At 38.2% G+C, this 25,903-nt stretch overlaps 1 protein-coding gene across 6 annotated transcripts in view; it reads right to left on the reverse strand.

Moving 5' to 3' along the window:
* The window catches only part of EVI5 (ecotropic viral integration site 5), a 166,939-nt gene that overhangs the window by 35,047 nt on the left and 105,989 nt on the right, over window positions 1-25,903 (reverse strand). For all 6 annotated transcript variants that reach the window (XM_031457600.2, XM_031457599.2, XM_064488716.1 and 3 more), the window contains one exon: window positions 24,194-24,289. In XM_031457600.2, coding sequence (XP_031313460.1) covers window positions 24,194-24,289 — 96 coding nt within the window. The remainder of the gene's footprint in view (window positions 1-24,193; window positions 24,290-25,903) is intronic.

The raw sequence follows: 25,903 nt of genomic DNA on the forward strand, positions 1-25,903 counted from the left end.
CTCTTCTGTTGAACTACTCAGGAATGTGATTAAATGTCCCAACCCTAAGATCTAGTTCCAGAATCATGTTGGGACCATTCTCCAGGAAGACAGGCTGGGAAGGGGAGGGGCTGCCTTTTTTTTTTTTTTTTAATATCACCTGAAAACAAATGTGAACTTTTAAGATAAAGGACCTATCAGAGAGTGAAAAAACAACTGTTTTTGGTATCTCCAGATTATTTGTTTACGAAGCCATGTGAAGGTGTTTAAAATGTTGAGAAGCTCAGATCCAGAGACATCTACTGAACTACTGAGTAAATCCTGACACCAGGAAAGCACCAGTTTACGTTTAACAGTCCCCAATCACCCAGTTCCTCTCATGGAGACCGCCACGGGTTAGCAGCTTTTCACTGGAGTCTTCCTGTGACATTCTGTCCACAATCAAACATACACACACACACACACACACACATATTTTTATTCACACTAGAAACACTATACTCACTGTTCCACATTTGCTATCATCTCTCAAGAACACAACTTGAAGATCATTCAATATCAGTATCCACAGAACAGAAAGATGGACACTTTGAGTTGAGAGTGCTCTGAAGTTCTTGTGAAAGTTATCTTCGTGGTATCTAAATATTTCTCCGTTTTTAAAAAGTGCACCTTAGGTTCTGTACAACTACCTTGAGTGTAATGAGTTGCAGTGAAGAGCATTTCCAATACAGAAAATGTTATCTTCCCATTCACAGTAAGAAGGGGCCTTGGATATTATCTGGTGTGGTCCTCTGACTGTAGCCAAATCCAGCCTCTACTTTGTTTTGACACACCCTCCCCTAACATCCTTGGCAGAAAGAAGACCTCGACAGAACTGCCCCGGCAACAACGCGCAGGTCCTCCGTGGAGTCTGGGCACCATTCCAGCAGGACTGCTCTCTGCACTGACCGTCCCTGCCACCTCGATCCCATGCTTACGTACGCTTAGTCTGTTCCTCAAATTCTTTCATGAAGTTCTTCCTGTAAGTCCCTTCCCCCTCATGGTTTATTTTTGTTGTTGTTGTTGTTATTTTTCTTTTGGAAACCTGCCTTAAAGAACTTTTACTGGAATATGACCTGCTGAAACAGCCTGATGTAACTAACACTTGTGTAGATGTGCAAGAACCATTGTTTCTACATGCTTTAAAACTTTTCTTATGTATTTAAACACGTGAACATCACATATAATCATTTAAGCAAAAGAACTAATTTAACAATGACTATATTCCAAATATGCTAGGTTTCTTAAATATATATAAAAGACACCTTATGGTTTTTCAGCCCCATACCTATACTTAAGAAAAAAAAAAAAACCTTTGGAGAATTTAGTTAGATATATTAGTTTGATGCCCAGAGAAAAAGAGAACCAACAGAATAGCAAAGATACCAAGCCAGGATCCTAATCAAATCATCTCTGAAGCCTTTCTTACCTGTTTTTTCATTTATATGAACCAACAAAATCCCTCTGTTATTTAAACCAGGTTGAATATGGATTCCTGTCACTGGCAATCAAAATAATAGCTAACAAATCTTGAGCACTTATCAGACCTTCACAACGGAGGTTCCCCAAAGGAATTAGCCCAAATGCCTAAAGCATCATTGTATGTAATGATTTAACTTACCTCCTATGGATCTAACATGGGACTAGCTATGTAACATCCTTAGAAGAATGAGAAAATAGTTACCCAATTTTCTACGGGACTTACCTCCCTTGTGGAGCCCTGGTGGGAAAGACTGGGCTTGCAGTGAGCTAGGAGCCGCTCACGCCCTGTACGTGTAGCCATCACGGCACCCCGTGTGACAGCTCTTGTTATCAGTGCTGTTTCCCAGATAAGAAAACTTAAATCAAAGACCAACATGATAGTATATATAGAAAACCCTAAAAGCTCCACACGAAGACGACTAGCGCTGATAAAATAATTCGGCAAGGTAGCAGGACACAAGATCAACATACAGAAATCAGTTGTATTTCTTTACACTAGCAAAGAAATATCAGAAAAAGAGAGTAAAGGAACATTCCCTTTTAAAATCGCATCCAACACAATAAAATACTTAGGAATAAATCTGACCAAGGAGGTGAAGGACTTACACATGGAGAACTACAAAACATTGATGAAGGAAATTAAAGAAGACTTAAAGAAATGGAAAGATATCCCATGCTCCTGGATTGGAAGAATCAATATTGTTAAAATGGCCATACTGCCCAAGGCAATCTACAGACTCAATGCAACCCCCATCAAATTACCCAGGACATTTTTCACAAAACTAGAACAAATAATCCTAAAATTTATATGGAATCACAAAAGACCCAGAATTGCCAGAGCAATACTGAAGAAAAAGAATGAAGCTGGAGGAATAACCCTCCCAGACTTCAGACAACACTGCACAGCTACAGTCATCAAAACAGCGTGGTACTGGCACAAAACCAGACATATGGATCAATGGAACAGAACAGCGAGCGGAGGAGTAAACCTGCCACTTACAGTCAGTTAATCTTCAACAAAGGAGGCAGGAATACACAACGGAGAGAAGACAGTCTCTTCAGCAAGTGGCGCTGGGAAAGCTGGTCAGCAGCATGTAAATCAGTGACACTAGAACCCTCCCTCACACCATACACACAAGAAATACTCAAAATGGCTTAAAGACTTAAATATAAGATGACACTGTAAACCTCCTAGAAGAAAACATAGGCAAAACATTCTCTGACATACATCTTAACAATGTTCTCCTAGGGCAGTCTACCCAGGTAATGGAAATAAAAGCAAAAACAAACAAATGGACCTAATTAAACTGATAAGCTTTTGCACAGCAAAGGAAACCATAAGCAAAACAAAGTGACAAGCTACAGAATGGGAGAAAATATTTGCAAATGATGTGACTGATAAAGGCTTAACTTCCAGAATATATAAACAGCTCATACAACTTAATAACAAAAAAAAAAACAACCTAATTCAAAAATGGGCAGAAGACCTAAAGTAACAATTCTCCAATGAAGACATACAAATGGCTATTAGGCACATGAAACAATGCTCAATATTGCTAATTATCACATAAATGTAGATTAAAACTACAATGAGGTACCACCTCACACCAGTCAGAATGGCCATCATTAAAAAGTCCACAAAGGATAAATGCTGGAGAGGGTGTGGAAAAAAGGGAGCCCTCCTACACTGGGCTGGTGGGAATGTAGTTTGGTGCAGCCATTATGGAAAACAGTATGGAGATTCCTCAAGAACTGAAAATAGACTTAACATATGATCCAGCAATCCCACTCCTAGGCATGTATCTGGAGGGTACTCTAATTTGAAAAGATACATGCACCCCCATGTTCACAGCAGCACTATATACAGTAGCCAAGACATGGAAACAACCTACATGTCCATCAACAGATGACTGGATAAAGAAGTTGTGGTATATTTATGTAATAGACTACTACTCAGCCATAGAAACGAATAAAGTAATGCCATCTGCAGCAACATGGATGGACATGGTTGTCATTCTAAGTGAAGTAAGTCAGAAAGAGAAAGAAAAATACCATATGAGATCGCTCATATGTGGAATCTAAAAAGAGGACACTAATGAACTCACCTACCAAACAGAAACAGACTCACAGACATAGTAAACAATCTTACGGTTATGGGGGAAAGGGAGTGGGAAGGGATAAATTTGGGAGTTTCGGATTTGCAAATGTTAACCACTATATATAAAAATAGATAAAAATCAAATTTCTGCTGTATGGCACAGGATATTTAGTATCTTGTAGTAACCTTTAATGAAAAGGAGTATGAAAATGAACCTGTGTGTATGTATGTATGCATGACTGGGGCGTTAACGCTGTACATTAATCTTACCAAATGTATTTTCTAGGTGTGACATAAGGAATGGCAGCAGCACTGAGCAGGAATACTTCCAAAGTAGACCAGTCAGATGAGAGGTACCCATCTGAACACATGTGTTCAACTGTGCTTTCTGATTGCTTTTACTTTTGGTCTAATTTTAGTTATCATGTCATATTATATCCCTTGGAATGGTTGATTAAATGGAAAGTGCAATTCAGCGCTAGGAAGAAATTCTTCTGCATAAGAGAAGCTAGATGTTTGTGGTTTGGAACCAGACGTGGAGAAAGGTACTTTTAATTCAGGCAAAGGGCTTGAGGATCTGGGACACACCATGGCAGTAACACCATCTGGGCTAAACAAAACCTTCAGGGAAACAGAACGGCAAGGCGCAAGGCAGACTCTGATGCTGTGAAACAGAAGCGCAAGTGCGCAGAGACGCCTCAGGCTTGAAAAGCGGTAAAATGACCAGTAACGACAGTTAATACGAGTCTTTTCTTATTGGAAAACTTGTATGAAGAAAATGTTTGGCAAGATAGGAATTCTTAAATCTGTTTTACAAAAAGTGATTAAGTGATTCCAAAGATTTGTTTTTCCACAAGTGGGTCTTTGTAGGATTTGGCTAAAAAGCTTGGTATAGCACCTTGATTCCTCTGGAGGAAAGGTATATAATGAAAAACCAGGCAGTTAACAAATTTTACAACAAAAAATGGAATGCTTTTACCTTAGAAAAAGACTCCTGAAAGACACTTGTGAGAATCAAAGACACACTGTTAGTTTTTATAACTATAAGAACAGGTGTTCTTTGAATTTCTATTAATTGTAGAAAAAGGCAGAATTCCAAAGAAACACTAAACATTTGATCAAATCCAAATGTATACAGTTATTCCTTTTAGATTTAAATAAAACGTTATAAAGTTTACTATTAGATTTCTTCTTTTACATATAAAAAACCATGATGCCCTTTAAACCACTTATGTGGAGAGATAGACAGACACACACACACACACACACCAAATAACACACTGTAAGGCACACTAGCTAAACTGAAGAAAGAAGACAGTCACCGTCCCAGTACGCCCTGTCACACACCATCAGCACCGGTGTGACAGACACAACAGTCGGGCAGCTCTGCATGGGGCATTCTGACTCAACAGTCTGCTTCAAGGGAATACAGCTGATATTTCAAACATAGTAAGAAGTCAGAGATGTCTTAAATGCTATTTAATAAATAAGTGTACAAATGACCTTTTATCTAAAACTCTGTGATCTGTATGTTCTACAAATGGGGTCTCATTTAAATATGTTGATATAAAGCCTTTTAAGGATCCTTTTTAAATGTAAAAACTGAACAACCATATATTTACAACATCAAAAAATCCGATTATCTATGTATTTTAATAAGTGGATATCAATTTAATTTCCATTCTGAGGCAGTTCGTTCAATTATCTAGTGTGTAAGTTTTTCTGCAAGTATTTTTATAGCTTCTATTTTCAAGCAATGTCCACATGGTTCTTTCTGATAAGCAGGTGGGAAAAGGTCAGCTACACTAATAAATTTACCAGGAACCTGCATTTTCTTGAGGTTTTCTTTTAGTCTAGCTGATAACAACAACAGATTGCCAGTTAACTGTTTTCCTAAGCAAAACTAACTAGGTAAGTAACAAATTTAAAGTAAAAGAGATCCAACATACCAACAATTTTGGTATTCTGTAATTGTGCTGAACAGACCTTAAATACGTTATCTTTTTGTCACACAGCCAAGGAAACTTTACATTAAGAGAGCAAAACTTTTGCTGGAAAGTATGGGATACAGTTTCTTATTCTGGATATTATGACATGTGAGTATAAAGTTCACACTGTTAGACATTTTATCACAATAAAGAAAAGCTTCTGAGGAAAAAAAAAATCACAAGGAGGGCAGAGCCCTAAGAATCACGGTCAAATACAACCAGACGGAGCCCAAATCAAACTTTCACTGAAGCACATTCTATGTCTGGACTTGCCAGTAAGCCAATAAATCCCCTTTATTATTTAAGCCATTAAACAAATCCAGAACCGGGTTTTCTGTTTCCTGCAATAAAAAAATCATAATAAATACTATGGCTAAGTAAATAAATACAATAGTATAAACAACATAATCTAGGAAATGCTTAAAACAGTGATTGCCAAATATGATTATGGAAAAAAATCACTTTAGCAGTTTTATAAACATAGATTAAGAGAATCCATTTCTGATCTGCTGAATTCTAGGTATCTGGGGCTGGGGCCTGAGAATCAGTGCCCTTTGAAAGCCACACAAGTGGTAATTCTGACATAACCAGTGTGTAAGCCTATACTTGAAATGTACTAGTTTGAACCACCTTTGACAATTAACTAATTTTTTTAACACAAATTCAAATTTCTATTTATATGCTGATTATAAAATGCTTCTTACCTATTCCTTAGGGATCTCCAATAACATTTGAGTTGACACTCATTACACAATTTACTTAGTATAATTCTACATATAGAAAAAGAGATTTTTTTCCAACACCACAATGGTAAATGTGGTAAATGACCAAGACTCGTAAACTTATTTACAATTAGTCTCTACATTTCCAGAGTAAATATATTTAAAAAACAAAAACAGAGGAAAACTGTCAAGGGTTCTTAAATTAATCTCTTTCAATTCTGCTATCAGTTTCACTTCACGTTATTTTTATCTTAGTTTCAACTGGTCAGTTCCCTGTCTACAGAGGTTGGTTCAGTTTTGAACTCAAATCCCTTTCTTGGTTAACCTAGCTCTCAAACAGAAGATTATGTTTTAAGTTTAGTAGTGTATGATGAGGAACTACATAAAATGTTTAGGATTTGTAAAAAAAAAAAAAATTTTTAATGTTTAGGATTTGAGAAAACCCCACACATATGACCCCTATCACTGAAAACTAAGGTAAGTGTTCTAAAGAATGAAGAAAAAGATTTGTGGACCAACAAAAAAAATATAATCCTTTTAAAACTTAAAAAGCACCAATATTTACAAGGAGATATGGAAACAAATAAGGGAAATACGGAGTCCAGTTCTCTAAATTTTTATCAGGTAACAAGACTGTCATGGTCCAAAAGTCACGTTCTTTAATACAGCACAGAAACGTGTGCAGAGGAACACTTCAATCAGAGCAGTGACTGGCGTTCATCCAGGCTGCTGTTTAGTGCCTCAGGCATACACAGTCACCTGCTCTACCCCTGCAACCACTGGGAGCTCTCGTCACAAGATGAGATGATATAGAGGTGGAACGTGCTCAGGATGTGTCAAGTGTTCTGTTTCTTGAATATTTTCAATCTTTTGATTGAAAAATCATAAATGCTGTAGTCAGCGGGAAAAAAAGTAAATAATGCATTTGTGCATATGGTCATAGTAGAAAGTGGACATTTTACGCAGATATCTTCACCTACATCTACTGTACTATTTAAAAGGATAAATACAGTGCATATCAAGCAAAAAGATTGATGAGAAAATGTGAAATTTTTTCTCTGTAGCTCTAAGTAGCATGTTTTTGCATGTTATATTGCAGCAAAACTGAGATGAATCCGTTAAGTTGCTTTAAAGCTGGGAGAAAAGTGGGAATTTAGCACTGTACAATATTAAAAAAAATATTGTTTGCATGACTGGGACATTGTGCTATACACCAGAAATCGACACACTGTAACTGACTGTACTTCAATTAAAAAAAATATTGTGGCAGGGAGAGGAGGCAGGGGCCCAGGTTTGTTTAAATTCACGAATTAGCCTCATTTTAAAAGAAAAATTGTAATAGGCATGCCTGGGAGTCCATTCTTGTTTATTTGTTTCTTTATCTATGTTTTTAGTGCTGGTTATAACCTACCCTATCTTGCCACAGGAAGGACACTTCCTTACACAGGAAGATAGCAGATTTTAAAAGCTGTGTTTAAAGCCATAGGCTTTTTAATACTGTACACAACCAGTTTGCTTACATGTTTTTGTTTTCTTGCAGAATTTAACCAGTTAACCTACTTAATACACTAGATGCACAGATGAGGAGGAGGAAGAGCCCTAAGTCAAACAGAAAAGCCTGCAGTCAACCATTTACATCTTGCGGAATTCTTCTCTAGCATTTTAGTTTTCAAAATTTTCAAATCTACAGAAGAGCTGAAATAACAGCACGATACCTGTATACCCTTTAGCTGTATTCACCGATTATGACGTTGCCACATTTGCTTTTGTTCTATTTATGTATATTTTCTGAACCATTGGAACGCAAGCTGCAGGTAAGACATTTCACTACTATATATTTCAGCATGCATCTCCTAAGAATGAGGAACAGTCCTACGTAACCACATGCCACTCCAACACCTAAATTAATAGTAATTCCTTGGCATCGCTGAACATGTAGTTCCTGTTTGAATTCCCCTAAAAGGGTCCAGACTGTTCTGTTACTACCCAGAATCGAGCCAAGGTTCATGGTCACGGCTGGTTATTCCATCTCTTCAGCCTCTTTTAATATAAAACAGTACTTTTGCCTCGTTTGTGTCTCATGATACTGTTGTTATTTCTGAAGAGTCAAAGCTGAAATAGAAACGTTTCCCACTGCAACAAAAACAAATACTGTTTTTTATTCCTTTTTAAAAATCAAACAGGCAACAGAGTAAAACTCATGCAATGTATACGGTTGGGCCAGGGGTTAAGGATACAAGACATGGGCACAGAAGCTTAAGTATCTGAAGCCAAAGACTCAGAACACCCATGGGAATACAGCATCTTACATACTCGACTGGTAAATATTTATTTTACTATTTTTATATATTTGGTAAAAGATAAGCATAGTAAGTATGAGTAGTTATGATTTTTTGCCTCGTATTAAGAGATTAGCCTATAGGTTTAACATTTCAACCCTACGAGGCCCAAAGGACTCTCTCCATATTTGACGTCACTTTAAACACACAAAAGCCTTTCAGCCTGTCATTTGTCTCTTTGCAAAAATATCCTTATAAAGTAGGTAGATGACTTTAAAATATGGGGAAAGTATAGCGTTCAACACAAAGAAATCTCTCAGAAAGACAAGACTTGTCATAAAAGAAAGCATAAAACAGCCACTCATTAAGCTTTATCTTGCTTACAGAGAGTGAGAACAGCGGGAGAACTCAGAAGAGAGCGTGACTCATTTCTGGATGGCTGGGATTGCGTATTTTAATATCCTATACTCCATGTCATGGGGGCTACCATCTCAGTGAAAGATTTATCTCCATTTTTGTTTCTTGGCTTTGTTTTTGTTTTGTTTTTGTTTTTGTTTTTGATACCACAAACCTAAACTCCAAATTGGTACTCCTGTGCACTTTGCAAAGCAGCTTTTGTCTCACTTTTTCCCTATGAAGAAAGACTATATGGTGATATATCCAACTTACGAGTGATAAACACTGTCATGTTAGGCTGAGTTAGGACCTGGCAAGCCCTTTGGGGAGTGCTGTCCTAGGGTACCAAACTTTTGAAGAATTAGTTCCAAAACATCTTTCTAGATCCATGCAAACACCACCTTGTCATTTTGTCATACTGCTTTCGTATCTCCTTCCACTTCCAGACTTTTGCTAGCTTTGTTATTTTCACACTGTCAAAGTTTACAAAACAACACTCTAACCTGTAATCATCATTCCATATGTGTTTAGTATTAGTTCTGTAATGGATCCCAATATTTACCACCTATCTTTTCAAATCAGACCCACATTTCTTAGTTCTTTATGTTGACTCTTTTTTAAACTGGATTTCACTACCCAGTAACTTTTTTTTTCAAGAAAAGATTGTGAGAGTAGTATCCCAGAAATCTTTTAAAACCAAAAAGTATCAACCTATTGTTCCTTCAATATATTCGGATGACATACTGTTTAGCTATAATATTTGTGGGTCACCCAAACTTAGAATGTTACAGACCAGCACTAGGACAGCTCTCTACAGGGACCCAACGCTCTCTAGCTGCGCTGTCTGACACGGCAGCTCGCAGCAACACGAGGCTATTACGCTGGTATAACTAAGGGACTGGTTTTAATTGTTTAATTAAAATCAATTTAAATTTATGTTACCACACGAGGCTGGCTAGCAGCCATCATGTTGGTGAGGGCAGCATAGCCATTGCTCCACTGGGTTCTGGCGTTGGACGTGCTGGGACAAATGTGGAGGACAGGGCTTAACCTTCCCCTACAGCTTTGCAGGCAATCTGCTTTATGTTTACAGAGTATTGTGTCAGATTTTCCCGTAACACAGGGTGCTCTTTTAATCTGCATATTTGAGTCTTTCGCAATCTCAAGGACCTCTTCTAGCTTGTAGTGCTGAACATGCTTCTCTCCATTTGTTGTGGGACACCAGTGACTCGGAGTGTTGGGTCGTCTCACTAGCGGGTACTTGTTTTACAGCCTTAATCCCTGCATTCATTGCGATCTCCTCAAGCTTGTCTTCTGTGCCAATACCCGCCTCCCAGCACTGTCCACCGCACGCTCCTCTGTAGCTTCTGCAGGGACGTCCTGGGCTTCGATTTGTGTCCTTAGTGGTACAGTTCTCCTCGTCTCACTACCTTTTCATTATTCCACCTTTCGATTTCCTAATTTTACTGAATTCGCGTTCAGCTGTTTTGTAGCATGAAGCAAGTGTAAGCCCTCTCGTACACGTGAGCCTCCTTCCTGCTGGCTGGGGTCTTTCTGATCTGCTTGAGCGGCCGTTCTCTTTTTCTCTGTTGCAGCTGCTGTGCTGTCTCATCTCATCATGCCCGCGGCTGGGTGACTGTCTAGGCGCCCAAATGACTAACGATACGCGTTACTTATTAACTCTCCTTCCATCGTATTTAAAATCTGTTTTCTGTGTCCCCCAGGTGGACGTCTGTTCTCATTTCTCTGTGGCCTGAGGGGCAGCATGGGGGGAGGAGCAACACGGCCAAACAAGGGTGCTGCTTATCCTTTGGAGACCTTGTTACACACTTTGTGTTACCTAAGTGGGGAGACACGTGTCAAAGCCTGGGTTTCAGGATTCAGATCCTTCCCCAAATTCAGTGTGTTGTCCCAGGGCCTTCACTTTAATTAAAATTCAGATGTTCATTTTCTAATCTCTTTTGCTGGGTTGCTCCTTCCAGAAGTTTCTACGGCTCCTCAGTCTGACAGTTACACACGCATTTGCCTTCCCTCCACATCTGGGATATGAGTGAATCCTCTGGGGGTCCTGCTGACTCACCTATGCAGCGTGGGGACGCAGGGGAGAGGGAGACGGCTGAGGCTGGAAGCCAGGCTCCAGAACAGCTTCTTTCTTTTCTTAGCCGTCACGTGTACGGTTCGCTGCATTAGGCTACGGTCCTTTTCCTCTCAGGATGCTTTTAGCAGGGAAGTATTTGTCTTTAAAAAAATTATTTACTGTCTGGTTAGATGGTTGAGATAGGGAATTATGAGATCAGTTTCAATCCACTTCAGGTCAGCATTTATTTAAACAAATGAATCTTCACACCTGAAACTTGTATAATATCAACTATACCTCATTAAAAAATAAAAAAATAAAGAAGTATGTAAAACCTACCTACTGTAACGGCAAAAGAATATTAAACTCTCATATGCACGGCTGTCTCCTGTCCCCTAAGATTCAGTCAGCAATTATTTTTTGGTCTCCTGTTATATGCCAGTAAATAAGACAAACAAGGTTCTGATATATTACATGTGGGTGTGAGTTAATTTTTAAAGTGAAGACAGTTTCAGACACTGATAAGAGCTACAATAAATATAAAACATGATGATGAAACAGAGAGTAACAGCATTAGGAGCCCCCTGGCCAGGGAAGGTCTCTGTGAGTGGGTGACAGTTACGGCTGAGATGTAATGACGAGCAGGAGCCAGCGCGGGAAGCTCGGGGGCACCTTGCTCCAAACGCAAGGAGGAGCCAGAGCAAACGCCTTCACGCAAGCGCGCGGCTCAGGAAACGGAGCGGGTGTCGCCAGAGCACGAAGTGGGGGGTGCGGCTGACGACGCAGCCAGAGAAGCAGGCAGGAGCCGGACGCGCAGACGCGGAGGCCGGAGAAGGAGGGCCGCGCTTCTGCGAGGCGGCCCCCGCTGTCGTCGAGGCTGTTTTCCTATAATTACTTGTACGTGCTAATTCTCGTTTCCATTCTAGCAATGCTTACCTTAAAAGTGACTTAAATGTGTGTACATTAAAAAAATGATAATCATATAATTTCACACGATATAAAAAGTGCCCCTTCCTCTTCTGCACCAAGCCCTTTCCTCTCCCCAGAAAGAGCTCTGACAGGTGTCCCAGCAAACGCCCCAACATGTTGGATTTAAACACAGACACACACACATGCACTTTTTAACATGCACAAATGGGGTTACCACACACACCAGCTACAATTTTTCTCCTTTAATATGTCTTGCAGATCTTTCTTCATTCTTTCTTAAAGATGCAGACTTTTCCAAATACGGGTTTACTACGGTTTACCCAGTCTCCTAGTGATGAGCAGTTACCAGTATTTTAAAATAATTACAACACTGTTAGATTTATGCATCCATCTTAAGAAGTTACATAAAGAACACAAACCAAATCTAAAATAGAAGGAAGGAAATAACAAAAGGACAGGAATAAAACTGGGGGAAAAGTGGCTTCTTGTTCAAATTTGCACGTTTGCTAGAACCGTGCTGGCCAGCGGTGCTAGAAACTGGCTAGTGGAAGTCAGCGCTGTCGTCTCCTTTCCTGAGCCTCTTCAGACGTCTAACGCCCCGCCCAGTTCTGAACTGAAACTCCTCTTTAGTTCCTGAACTGTTATATAGTGACTTTAGAATACGAAATCAGTACTCAGGGTACTCGAACATTTTAAGCCTGACAAAGTAAAGCTTAAAACATGGTTTACAAATAGACATCACGCCCTTAAGGGAAATAACAAACAACTAGTAATCTCCCTGTGCCCTCTTCATAGAGATTTCAAAATAAATCTAAGGTTATGCATAGGATGTGGGTTTCTCACTGGGAGCAGCATTACAGAAGGCTTGTGGTGGCAGAAGGGGCATGACACAATGCAGGTCGCTCAGTCTCAAATGCAAGTGTGAAGCTTACATTAAAAGAGTATTTTAAATTACATCCCCAAAGGAGAAACGTAACAAAGGAGATTATGCTACGTAAAGAGAGATACAAGCGCTCTCTCTCCTCTGTATTAGTTAAAACTATTTCAGAGACGATTAAAAGGAATTTTCTTGACTGTTTTAAAGGTTAAATAATACTTTTTTTTTCAAGGCTATATTATGAAACTATGTTCAACGGTCACAGAGGCAACCATATTAACTTGCAGCAGCAGGGGCACAATTTCTAAGGTCTAATTTGATACTTTCAATTAGCGCAAAATATATTCAGCAGATTATAACTGCATGTGAAATTACTATAGCAGCAGAAAACACAATGATTTGAGTAAACCCGTGACAGTTGATAAGCAATCACTGTAATTAATCAACATAACCTTACTGAAACACCAGCAGCAACCACTAAGCTTTAGTCAGTTATTACTGATTTGTACTTGGCCCTAAGAAACATTAATCAGAACAGTAAATGTGGGAAATGGTAGCCTCTCTATGACTTCACGGTGACTCATCTGAAACATCTAAAAACAAATCACACTCGTATTATGTCCTATTGGGAAGTTTCCAAAACAGTTTCCTGTAATTTCAAGTCACAAACAAAAAGGTTTGAATATTTTTTCTTTTAGTAACTAGAAAAAAATAAAAGCACATATAAATATTTTTTTAAAATAGTAAGGTAAGTTGAAAAGTATGGAAGAGAGAAAATGAATCAAAAATTTTTCTCACTACTAAGACTGATTTAATTCCACTTCAGAAGAGAAACACACACATTTTTAAACTGATGTTTCTTACAGGATCCGCTAAATACTCACATGAAAAATCAGCATTTGCACAAGGTCCACAAAAGCTAGAAAACATTTCTTATAAGTCAGTTTAATTAGAAACAGATCAATTTTGTGACAAATACTTAAAATTCCATATAACTGCAGAGGTTCCTAAAAACCACAGAATTGTATAAACTGTTTTTTATAACAGATTTTTCAAACAGCTTTAGATTTACAGAAAAGCTGGGAAGAGTTCCACACACTCCCTCGCAGTGTTTCCCCTATTAACACCTTCCGTGCTGTTATAATTAATGAACCCATATCAATACATTGGTACTAAAATTATAGTTTATTCAGATTTTTATCTTTTTTTTTTTTTTTAACCTCACGTCCTTTTCCCGCTCTAGGACCCTACGTAGGACACCACGTTATATTTAGGTGCCATGTCCCCTCGATTCCTCTTGGCTGTGATGGTTTCTCATGCTTTCTGTGTTTTTAACGACCTTGACAGCTTGGAGGAGTGCTGGTCAGGCACTGATGCCCCACTATCGAAATTTGTCTGATATTTTTCTCATGGTAAGACTGCAATTTTGGGTTACTGAAAGACCAAAGAGGTGAAGTTCCATTTCATCACATCCTATCAAGAGCTTGTACTGTCAGTGTGATTTACAACTGCTGATGCCGACCCTGACTACCTGGGTGAGGCCGTGTTTGTCAGGTTTCTCCACCGTGCTTACTCTTTGTCCCTTACCTTTTCCATACGACAACTTTTGGAAGGAAGTCATTGTGCACAGCCTACACTTAAGGAGCAGAAATTTATGCTACCTTTCTTGAAGGCAGAGTACCTACAAAAATTAATTGGAATTCTTCTGCATAGACATTCTTCTCTGCTCCTTCATTTACTGTTTTATTCAATCATTATTTCTATCAGCATGGATTCATGGATATTTATTTTACACCCTGAGTTACAACCCACTACTACTTTAAATATATTTTCCTACTTTGAGTATTACTCTACCTCTGGTCACTGGGAGATTTTTCAGTTGGTTCCTCTTTGTCCCTTTCACATATTTCTGTTAATGTAGGGCTTTGTTTTGGTTTGGTTTCGAGCACTTCCTTACTTTCTGACATTGCACGACGCCCCGGGCTCAGCTTGCACACTCCCTGTTCTCGCCCTGGAGTCAGCTACTTCTCCAAGGAGCCTTGGTTTCTTTCACTGGAGAGTGGTATTAGAAACCAAGATCTCTGTGTGAGGTGTGCATAAACTAATTTTTAACAACACGAAGATGATCACTGATAGTGTGGTAATTAAGAGTCTAATTTTCCTTCATTAATTCTTCCGATGCTATCAGAGCAGGTGCTGGGAATCTGGATGACATCTTTCATTCCTAGATACAGCAGTACCTTAAAAACCGCTAGATACATAATCCCTGTGTAATTTAAGTGCATACTAAAGTTGGAGACCAGAGACTCATCTGACTACTTTATTTAAAAAAAAAAAAAAACTCAACAGCATTTACAGTGCCTGATGGCGAGGCAGCAGGCTGGGTAAGACACTCCATACACCTGGCTTCCTTTGCTGAGAGTTAGTGGTAAGGCCACATAAGGCTACAGAAGAGCTCATTTTCTAATTTAGAAATGTTTAAAAATTTGAGAAAATCATTAAAGAAAAATGAAAAGTATTTTAGTATTTAAATAAGTTGCTCAAAACAGAAACCACTGCACTTAAATGGGGGGAAAAAAACTCCCCAGAAAGAAGCCTGTTAGTCGAGAGTTGGCATATGAACTCCCACCTGCTGTGGAACCATTAATAACAAAGTAGCCAGGAAATCAGAAAGCAAAACTGAGCACAAAGCTTTATGATAAACTCATTCATTTAGTAACAGTAGATTTACATTATTAAAACATATAATATTTTTAAGTTAAATGGTGAAGATTTTATCACTTCCTTTCTATCTCTATCAAAACTGCATACTGATCTGGGCACACTGATTTAAACATCACTCCCTCATTTTATGTCAGAACAGAATTCTGAGTGGGCGTTTTCTAAGCCAAGAGTGGTTGGGGTATTGCCCATCTGAGGCATCCCTAGAGGTTATCTGTTGGGCAAACTAACGAAAGCGGGTAAATGTTACCGGGTACCAGGAAAAGAACAAGAAGCTGGATTTGAGTAGAACCACAGGTTTAATTTTAAATTTAAAACTTTCCATTATTTATAACAAAGCAGCATTGATTTTTATAGATGTGCTCAGGCCACAGAAGCTTTTAATATGATTATGACAAATTAATATGTTTATAATAATCAAAACACAAATTCAATTCCAGGTTAAATATCAAAAGGCCTGGGTTCAATTTCCATCTATTTTCCTCAACTGACTGAGCAAAAGTTACCTTTTCTGTGTTTTGCGCCATCACTTGGAGGTGGAGAGAGTTCTATACAGTATTAATGTAAAAGAAAGTCCTCAACTAGTGAGTAACATTTGGATCAACAGAATAAAGGTGGAAACTTCCTCTAAGAGAAGGAGGGAAAAAATTTTAACCACCATATCCTCCCACCCAAATACTATGAATTCCTACAAGCATTTTTTTTTTTCTGAATCAAGTTCAAATGAAACTTTTCAATAGGTTAAGTGTCATCCAACAGATCACTCTTCTGCCCAAAACCCTCCCATGACTTCCCACCTTACCCAGAGAAGGACCAGAGCTCTTAGCCCCACGCAGTCTGCCCTGTTTACCCCCACACTTCCTCTAACCTCCCCTCCTACTCCACGCGGGGACTCAGACACGCCCTGGCTCTAGGCTCCTTGTCCTTACTAGTCCCTCTGCAGGATACTCTGAGGACAAATCCTCATGCCTCACCTGTTGCAAATCTTTGTTTAAATATCCCCTTGGAGGAGGGTGAGTCTAGTTCAGTGGCAGAGTGCACGCTTAGCATGCACAAGGTCCTGGGTTCAAGGGGAAAAAAAAACCCCTTCTAATGAGCCTTTCCTGACCACATTATTTAAAATAGCAACAGTACCCTGCTCTCAACACCCTAACCTTCCCCTTTCCTACGTTTTTTCTCCACTGTATCCATCAACTTCTAAATCATACACTATACAGTTCATGTGTCTTGTTCATCCTGCTGCTTCCTCTTCCATTAAGCTTGACGAGGAAGGGACTTTTTGTGTGTTCTGTTCACTAATTCTTCTCAAGAATTTAGAAAGTGGCTAGCACAGAGTAGGTACTCTATAAATACTTGTTGAATGGAAGCCAATACCCCATTTAAATTAACGATTTAATCTGTTCTTCACATTTGGGCTTTTAAATGAGAATGATGAAAGCAGTGTGAGATGGTGTGAGAGAGATCTGTAATTAAGTGGGGTCAGAAGAGCAGAGACAACCAAACTGGCTGGATTGGCATCATCAGGGAAGGCTGATGACAGTATGTCAACTTTAAGCTGACCTTTGAAAGGACATCAGGATCAAAGGAGGAGAGAAGAAAACACAGAGTGGATCTCGACGACAGGTTTGAAGAGTTCTCCACTAGTGCCTTGTGGCTCAGGCACAGGTGTATGCTGGGGAAAACAGGAAATCAAGACAGAAAGGGAAGCAAGAATCAGAGCAGGAAGGACCTTACTGAGAAAAGCCAGAACTTGAACTTTGTCCTGAAAGCCATGGAAGCGACTGAAAGATTTAAGTGATGGACAGGGTAACAGCGGTAACAAAGTTATAGGAGGAAGTGGATCTGCCAAGACAATTCGTAAAACCACATGACAGGACTTACAACGTTGAAGAAAAAAATTTCATTTTAATCCTGGAAAGAATTAAGTTACAGTGGGTTTTCAAACACAACAAAATCTCACTTTAAAATCTTCTTTACGCTTCAGTTTCCTCCACTGTAAAATGGGGACATTAACAATAACTAATGTCATGTGACTGCTGTGATGATTAAATAAGTGAATATACTTAAATGGCTCATAGTACTGCCTGGCATGTTTTAAGTGTTCAATGATGCTAGCTATTAATTCTTCCATTATTAATATCCTGGAAGAATTAAAGTTACAGGTAATAAAGTCTATATTCCCAAACATGGTAAATACCTAAAAAATGAAGAGTACGTTAAACAGTGGACAGAAACAAGCTCACTCAAGTACACATTTTAGAAAAAACAAAAATCCAAAGCAATTCTTAACTTGAAGCTATACATAATTCCTGGAAAGGGGTACATTCATTATCTGGGGTGGGTAAAAGTTATCTTAAAGGGAACTCAAAACACTTTCTGCGTTTGCCAGCTTGGCTGTAATTTCTGGAAGCCCCTACACCGCTGCACGCAATCTTTTACATAAGGTCATCGATGAGCTGACTTCCTGGGCGCTAACTAGGGAAGAAAGAACACTTGATATATGCTTTCTCATTTAATTCCTAAAGCAGATAACTTTAGGATCCTCAGTTTTGAATGAGTAAATTCAAAATTAGGTTAAATAATTTGTCAAAGATAAGACAGCTAATAAGTGGTCTGTCTTCCAAACCTATACTCTCAACCAATACAAAATCTCCAGCAATGATAAGAAAACAGAAAGGCAAAAGTTGTGACCACGGAGTTATTTAGGATTCTAAAGTCCCCTTGCTCCCAATAATAATTAAATCTCTTGCTCCTTTTTATTCTGATCAGGGTATATATTTGTCTCTGCAAGCTTCTTATAGAAAGTCCGTTAGCCTGAGCAATTCAATTAGCTTGTCAAGTGTACGTGCAGATAAAAGGAAAAAAAACCTCCTTTAAGAGATAGCCACCAGCAGCAGCTCACATGAAAAGCCGTGAACACCAACAGTAAACGCACACACGTTTCCAGAGGTTTCACGTCTGCTCAAATAATAAAGCGACACACACACAAAAATAAAATCTGTTCAATGGCATTTCAGAGAAGGGACCCAGGCTCAGCCACTCCTCGTGCTTAATGATAAACACACTTAGGCAGAGTCTGCACTCATTTCATCCTTCCCAGTCAGCAGTGTCGTGATGATCAAAAACGCAGATTGATTTATCTGTGAACATAGTGATAATCCCTGAGTTTCAAAAATGTGAGTAATCAAATTACATGAATTAAAAATCACTCATCGCAGAAACAACAGATGAGTGAATTATTATATTAACTTCTTCAGATACAAGTATTTCAGCAGTGGTTATATGCCAAGCATTGTGCACCAACACTGAGGAACACAGCAACTGAATAAAACAGGCGAAACTGCACCTCTTGTGGAGCTTCCACTGTGGTGGGGAGCGTCCTGGACAACAACAGACATGTATAATTTATAGCAAAAAAAATTGTCTTGAAGAAACATAAAGCAGCGTAAGAGTACAGTGATTAGGAAGTGAATACTATTTCAGATAGAAATTTGGTCAAAAGGAGCTTTATCTAAGAAAATAACAGACACCTGAATGAAGTGAGATTATACAGTATTTCAAATTCATAATGATAACTCTGAATTGTCCAAAAATATTAAAATGATACACATGATTTTAAAAATATATTTAATGGAACTTCAGAGTTCAACCGCGTAATTCTGTAGGGGTATGAGCTGCTCCAAACAAGCATCACGGTAGACTGGTGACTAAAATCCATCCATAAGTGCCATTCTGTCTGAGAAGGAGGAAACCTTGGCAAAAGTTTTTACAAATAGCTCAGGAAAACGGCTAAAATTTGAAAGCTGCTACACTTAAAAAAGGTTAAATTCACTGTGAGACACTAATATAAAACAGCTCCTCCAAAGATGGGGGAAAAGGCATTATTATAAACAATATTAAGTATATGAAGTGTTGTTGTCTCTTAGTAACACAGGGGCCAGGGGAGTGGCAATTATGAAGTTCAAATCAGACCTGAAAATTTCAAGTTGACTGAAGGATCTTTGCAAATAAATTTAATAAACTTCAACCTCATAAGTATCTCTACTACAGAATGCTACAGTGTTTATAAAAATGAGTATTTCTTCATCTATTTCCTCATCTAAATGAGACATTTACAAAAGTATAATTTTCCTAACTATGTTAAAAAAGCAGGTCTTATTATATCAATAATACTACATAATCACATAATTTACTGTAAATAAAGGGTTTGAAAGGCTTTGGTGTGTGGGAAAAATTTTTATTTACAAGAGAGTAACAGTAATTAAGAAAGTTGGTCTGAAGAGATTGGAAGTACGAAAATATTTTACTAAGTTGAGTTCTCCCCCTAGTGGAACTTGAAAATGATCTGACATTTTCACTGTTAAAAATAACCTAAAACGTTATTCTTATCATTGAAAAAGGAGTCTCAGGTTTTAACAAAAGATCCGTTTATGGATCTTAATCTGCATTTAATAAGTATATAAATGAGGTTGAATCATTAAGACACTGACTGAAAACACATTTATCAAATGTACCAACAGCAAGCTAGCCCAGGACAACTCAGTAAGCAGCAGTACCTACAAAGCAGAGGACTAGGGGATACAGAAAAACACAGCAATTTACGAAGAAAAGCATGAAGAATGGTACAGAATTTTTTTTTAATGTAAACATTTTGTGAGGAGTGTGTTTGGATATGCAGTGGGGGGAGGATGGGGTGGCAATGGTGAAAGAAGACGCCAGAAATTCAAGTTTGGACAATGATGGGAAGATCAGCATTTGTGCTAAGGAGTTTTGATACAATTTGGTAGGTAAAAGGCAGTGAATAAAGGTTTTTATGTTTAGAAAGATAACGCTGGTGGCTCTGCAGAAGAGCTCAGGCTAGAGAAACAGAAAGTGGACAGAAAGTTGTGACGTTCAGGTGGGACCGGGGGAGGTGAATTGAGGGAGTGACAAGGGGGGCAGAAAGGCTATCAAAGATTTTTTTTTAAGTTTCTGAAATGAGCAAAATTACCTACGATACAGTTTTAGATTTATTTAGGTCTTTAATCTTTCAGAGGAAGTGAAGAGCTGGACAGAGTACTTTAATCTGTGTGAATTATTAGGAACTATCTGATGGCAAACCTTCAGGAGTAGGAGGGTTGGTGAAACACTGGCAGGAACGCTAACTAGCACAAGCACTCTGTACAAATACTTTGGTATTCTCAAATAAAGCTGAAAGTTTGTATACTCAGCCCTGGTAAATGTGACAAAGGATAAGAAACCCATTAAGTGAAGTTCCTACTAAGCTGAACAATTCGATAAAAGATGACACCACTGAACAAGACTCGAGATACAAAAGATTAAAAACATTTTGGATGGAACAGGAGTACATTTGATTTTAAATTTGCTGAGTCTGAAGTGCTCATACAACTTACAGGAGGAGCTATCTACCTACTCTCCATTAAAAACACTGGTCTCCTGATCAAAGACAAGATGAATTAAAAAAACAACAAAAGACAAGTCACAAGTGGGAATAGATACCTGTAAAACCTAACATCAATATATAAAGAACTACACAGACCTAAGAAAAAGATAAACACCACAAAAGAAAAAATACATACAAACAGCTTTAATAGGAACTTTATAAAAGGTGAAACCCAAATTGCCAACCTCATTAGTAATCAGGTAAGTGGAAATTAAAACCATGATGAACTATCATCGCATACCCACCAGACTGGCAAAAATGAAAACATGTGACACCACCAAGTGTTGGGGAGGATGTGGAACAACAGAACTTTCATACGCTGCGGTTGGGAGTTTAAACTGGTACAAACACTTTGGAAAGTAAAGTTGAAGATTTGCATGCTTGGTGACCCAGCCATTCCACACTCCAGCATACATGCTAGAAACTTGTGCACATGTGGTCACTGTAGTGTACAAGATTGCTCATAATCACGGCATTGTTTATAACAGTCCCAATCTGGAAATTTCCAAATGACCGCTAATATTAGAATGGATAAATACATGGCGATATATTCATAAAATGGAAAATGTTGCAAAAATAAAAACGATGACTTACTAAATCAATATTGAACAAAGAAGAGGCACAAATGAAAATATTCATCATGACTCTATACAAAATTCAGAAACAAGGAAAACTAAACTCTGTGTTGAGAGATGCATGTGAAGAGGGCACTACTACAAGGAAAGCAGAGAAGCGGCTGCTATAAAATCCAGGATGAGGGAGCAGGGCGGGGCGTGACCGGGGAGACTCCTGGGGTTCAGGCAATTCTCTATCTTGACCTGAGCAGTGGTTAGAGAGATATTTTTTATACACATTATAATGCAGCCTTGCTTTATGAACTTCTCCGTATTTCGTGTTCGTAATTTTTTCTATGGTATAAAATTATTGCTTAGGGGAAACATGCCAGGGCTGGAGATAGTTTAGGATTCACTGTTGTAAAGATGGCTCCTCAAGCAGGTAAGTGAGACCCTTCACTGTACACTGAGTAGTTCTTAAAAGTCAAAAAACTTGGATTCTCAGAGGAATACAAACCCTCAGAACTAAGAAGGCTGGAAACAAAGTGCAACATGAAAGAAGAGCCAAAAGTGAGTGGTGCCAGGGAAGCCACGAGCAGAAGGAGCGCAGAGAATGAAGGGGTCAACAACGACAAATGAGATTAAGTCAAAAAATACTGAAAAAATGCCAATGAACTGGCAATTAGGATTCCAGCAAGCACTTAATCAAGACTCACTGAAGCCAACACACTCCTATAAATAGTAAAAATTTTGTACATTTTCTTTTTTATTTTTTCAATAATGTAATACATGTTACATCTCATTTTAAATAAAGCCTGCAGCATACCAGGCCCTTCGTTTTAATTCGTATTTAAAAATCAACAAAAAGTGATTTAAATCATGTTATTCTGTGTCTAAGATATATAGAAATGTGGCAAAATTTTTATAGTTTTCATGATATAAAAGTACAGACTAAAATGAGAACGCACATGATTGCACGATTTAAATAGCTGATTACAATGTAGTACGCAGCTGGTTCTTGTCGGAAGTTTTTCTGAATATGTGCTACTTTCTGGGGAATATTATCAACAGAACTTAAAGGATACCATTTTATAAAATTCTACAAATTATAATGTGTTGTGATTACTTTTGTCCAGATCAAAAGATGAGGCTATAATGTAACATGTAAATCTTAGAAATTAATTGAATTTTGAATTAAAATTTAAGAACAAAGATGTATTTCAGGTGGGAAGAAAATTCTAGATGTCGCAGCCAAAACTGTAGTATGGCTTAGAACAGAATATAATTTAAAAACTTGGAAGAAATAAGATTTTAAACATACACTTTGTCCATATTGGAAACTTACTACGTTATACTGTACAGTAAGTAGGACGTAATAAATGACAAAACCCATTTATTTTTAAAGCTTTGAATTTTCTTTTGAAAATAGCTTTGACTATAAAGAAATATGATCAATTGTCATGTAAAATGGACTTGGAGCACAGGCAACAGAAGGAAAAACAGGTAAGCTGGACTTCAAAAATAACTTTTGTGCATCAAAGGACAGTAGCAAAGCAAAAAGGCAACCACGAAATGGGAGGATAAATCTGCCACAATGTCTGCGTGTATCTGACGAGGCGCTGACGCCAAGAGCATTTGAGGAACTTCTATAGCCCAGCAACAACCCCACTAGACACTAGGCTAAGAGCTTGAACTGCCATTTCTCTAAAGACAACATACAAACGGCAAACAAGCACACAAAGGATGCTCTATAGGGAAATGCAAATTAAAACCACACTGAGGCACCACTTCATACCCATTAGCGTGGCTATTTAAAAAAAATTAATGAGTGCCGGTGTGGATGTAGAGAAACTGGTCCCTGTGCACTGCTGGTGTGAATGTAAAATGACGCAGCTGTTATGGAAAACAGCACAGCAAATCCTCAAAAACTTAAGCACATAATTACCACATGATTCAGCAATTCCACTTCTGGGTATTAAACCCCCCCCCCTCAAATGAAAACATGCACTCAAACTGCTGTTTGGACACTCACACTCACAGCAGCATTATTCACAAGGGCCAAAAGGTAGAAGCAACCTGAGTGTCCATCAGTGGATAAATGGGTAAACAAAAAGTAGCAGGCACACACAACGGAATATTATTCGGCCTTAAAAAGGAAGGAAATTCTGACATTAAGCGTGAATGAACCCAGATGACATTATGCTAAGTGAAGTAAGCTGGCTGCAGGAAGACAAATACCCTATGATTTTACTTCTATGAGGAAGAGTCAGATTCACAGACAGACAGTGGAACGGTGGTTTCCAGGGGTTGGGAGAATAGGAGGATGGGGGTTGTTTAATGGGTGCAAAGTTTCAGCTCTGAAAGATGACAAGGCGTTCTGGAAATTGATTGCACAACGAGAATGTACTTAATGTCAGACGACATTTTAAAATTGTAAATTTTATGTGTATTTTACCGCAATTAAAAAAAAAAAGGACTTGGAAATGAGTAAGTGCTGAAAACAAAAATCACAGTCATTAGGATGAGACGTAAGTCGCTATCGAGGTGCAGAGGGAAGGGGAAATCACTGCACTGTTTTGACACGAGCTTAATCACGCTGCTACGGTACCTGGATTTCGAGCTCAGCAATGTGCCGCTGCAGCTCGGCCACAGCGGCGATGCCGTCTGCCTCACGGAGTCTCACAGCCATCACTTCTTCCTTGTTCTAGGGTGGTGAACAAAGCAAACCCAAAATAAACCAGGTAATAAACCAAACCAATGATAGAACATAAACACTTGTAACATGCCTCAAATTTAGAAAGTAACAAACAGACCCCTGATCAAATGAGAAGAAAAAGCCATTGTATCTTGAAAAAGCAAAAGAAGAATAAATACACAGAAGAGCATTCCATCTTTAAAACTATTCATATAAATATTGCTCAAAATGCTTTATTAAAAGTAAATTAAAATCTTTAAAGTTACTGGTGATTATGAAAACCATTGGTTTTTTTATCTAAGAACAATAACTGAGAATCTTCAAACATGTTAAGTAACTGGGACAACAGATTAACAGGGAATATAAGCAACTAAGAGTACGTTAGCGAGATAATGCTGTAAAAATGACATTCTTTCTGAGGCAAAAAATGTCAACAAATACTTACATTGTACTACAAACGAAAATAATAGAACTCAGATTATCCTACACTTTCAATCTTCCTAGGAAAAGCATAATATTAAACTCTACCACCACAAAAGTTCACAAAGGAAAAACTCTAAAATCGTATTGTACAATATCCATGCTAAATATTACTGATACAGAAGTAACAGAATGTGAAAAAAATACGACAGAGAAAATAGGGAATACAAACATACGTTGCTCCTTCATTCACTTCAGTTGAAATTTAGCACTTAGTTTAAAAAATGTGCAGCACAGTGACCATGGGAGAAGTCTAGCACCTGATGGTACTATAATATGAAAATTTAAAAAAATACTAAATCTAGTAAATGTATAAAAACTTTTACATAAAAACTGTATTTATTCTCTTATCTTGGAAAAGATACTGATATTTCACTTAGAGCAAATACTGCTTTAAATATTTCACCATCTTGTATGTGGCCAGAACACGCAGTCTTTGTAGTCAGTGCTGTGCTGGAAACAGCCAGCTCTCAAGCAAGTGTGTGTGCGTGTGTGCGTACATGTGTGTGTTCACACATAAGCTTATTATATGTTTTAATACAAACTGAAGCAGAGGATGTAGAGTACACAACACATAGGTAAGACATACAATACTCATTACTGTAAATTCTGTGCAGTCAGTACACCCTCTGAGAATGCTTTCACTAGTTTTTGCCAAACTCTTGTTGCTATAAGTCACATATCACTGAAACTAAGGGAAAAGTGAAGTTTTGATATGAAGGTTGGTTAATTTTTGTTCATGTTATCTCTTCTGACAATGGAATTATCATTCTGGTAATAGTAATCAAGTACTGGAAGAAAATTCCTCAGTATGTGTATGCTATTCATAATGTAAAGGCTGAAGACACAGCACACGTTTAAGCTTTAATCTGCATTAACAGTCTAGAGTTGGAGTCAAAAACTTTTCCTTAAAGGACCAGATAGTAAATAATTTTAGACTTGGGGGAAGTACAGTCTGTCTCAACTACTCTATCTGCCACTGGAGTGTGAAGGTGGACATAGATAATACATAAATGAATGGGCAAGGTTGTATTCCAATAACACCCTATTTTTAAAAACAGGCAGCCAGACAGATTTGGAATATGGGCTATAGTTTGCCAACTTCTGGTCTAGATAATCAACAAAACAATAAATCAAGTCCTG

This window comes from Camelus dromedarius, chromosome 9 (genome assembly GCF_036321535.1).
Source record: "Camelus dromedarius isolate mCamDro1 chromosome 9, mCamDro1.pat, whole genome shotgun sequence".
NCBI lineage: Eukaryota > Metazoa > Chordata > Mammalia > Artiodactyla > Camelidae > Camelus > Camelus dromedarius.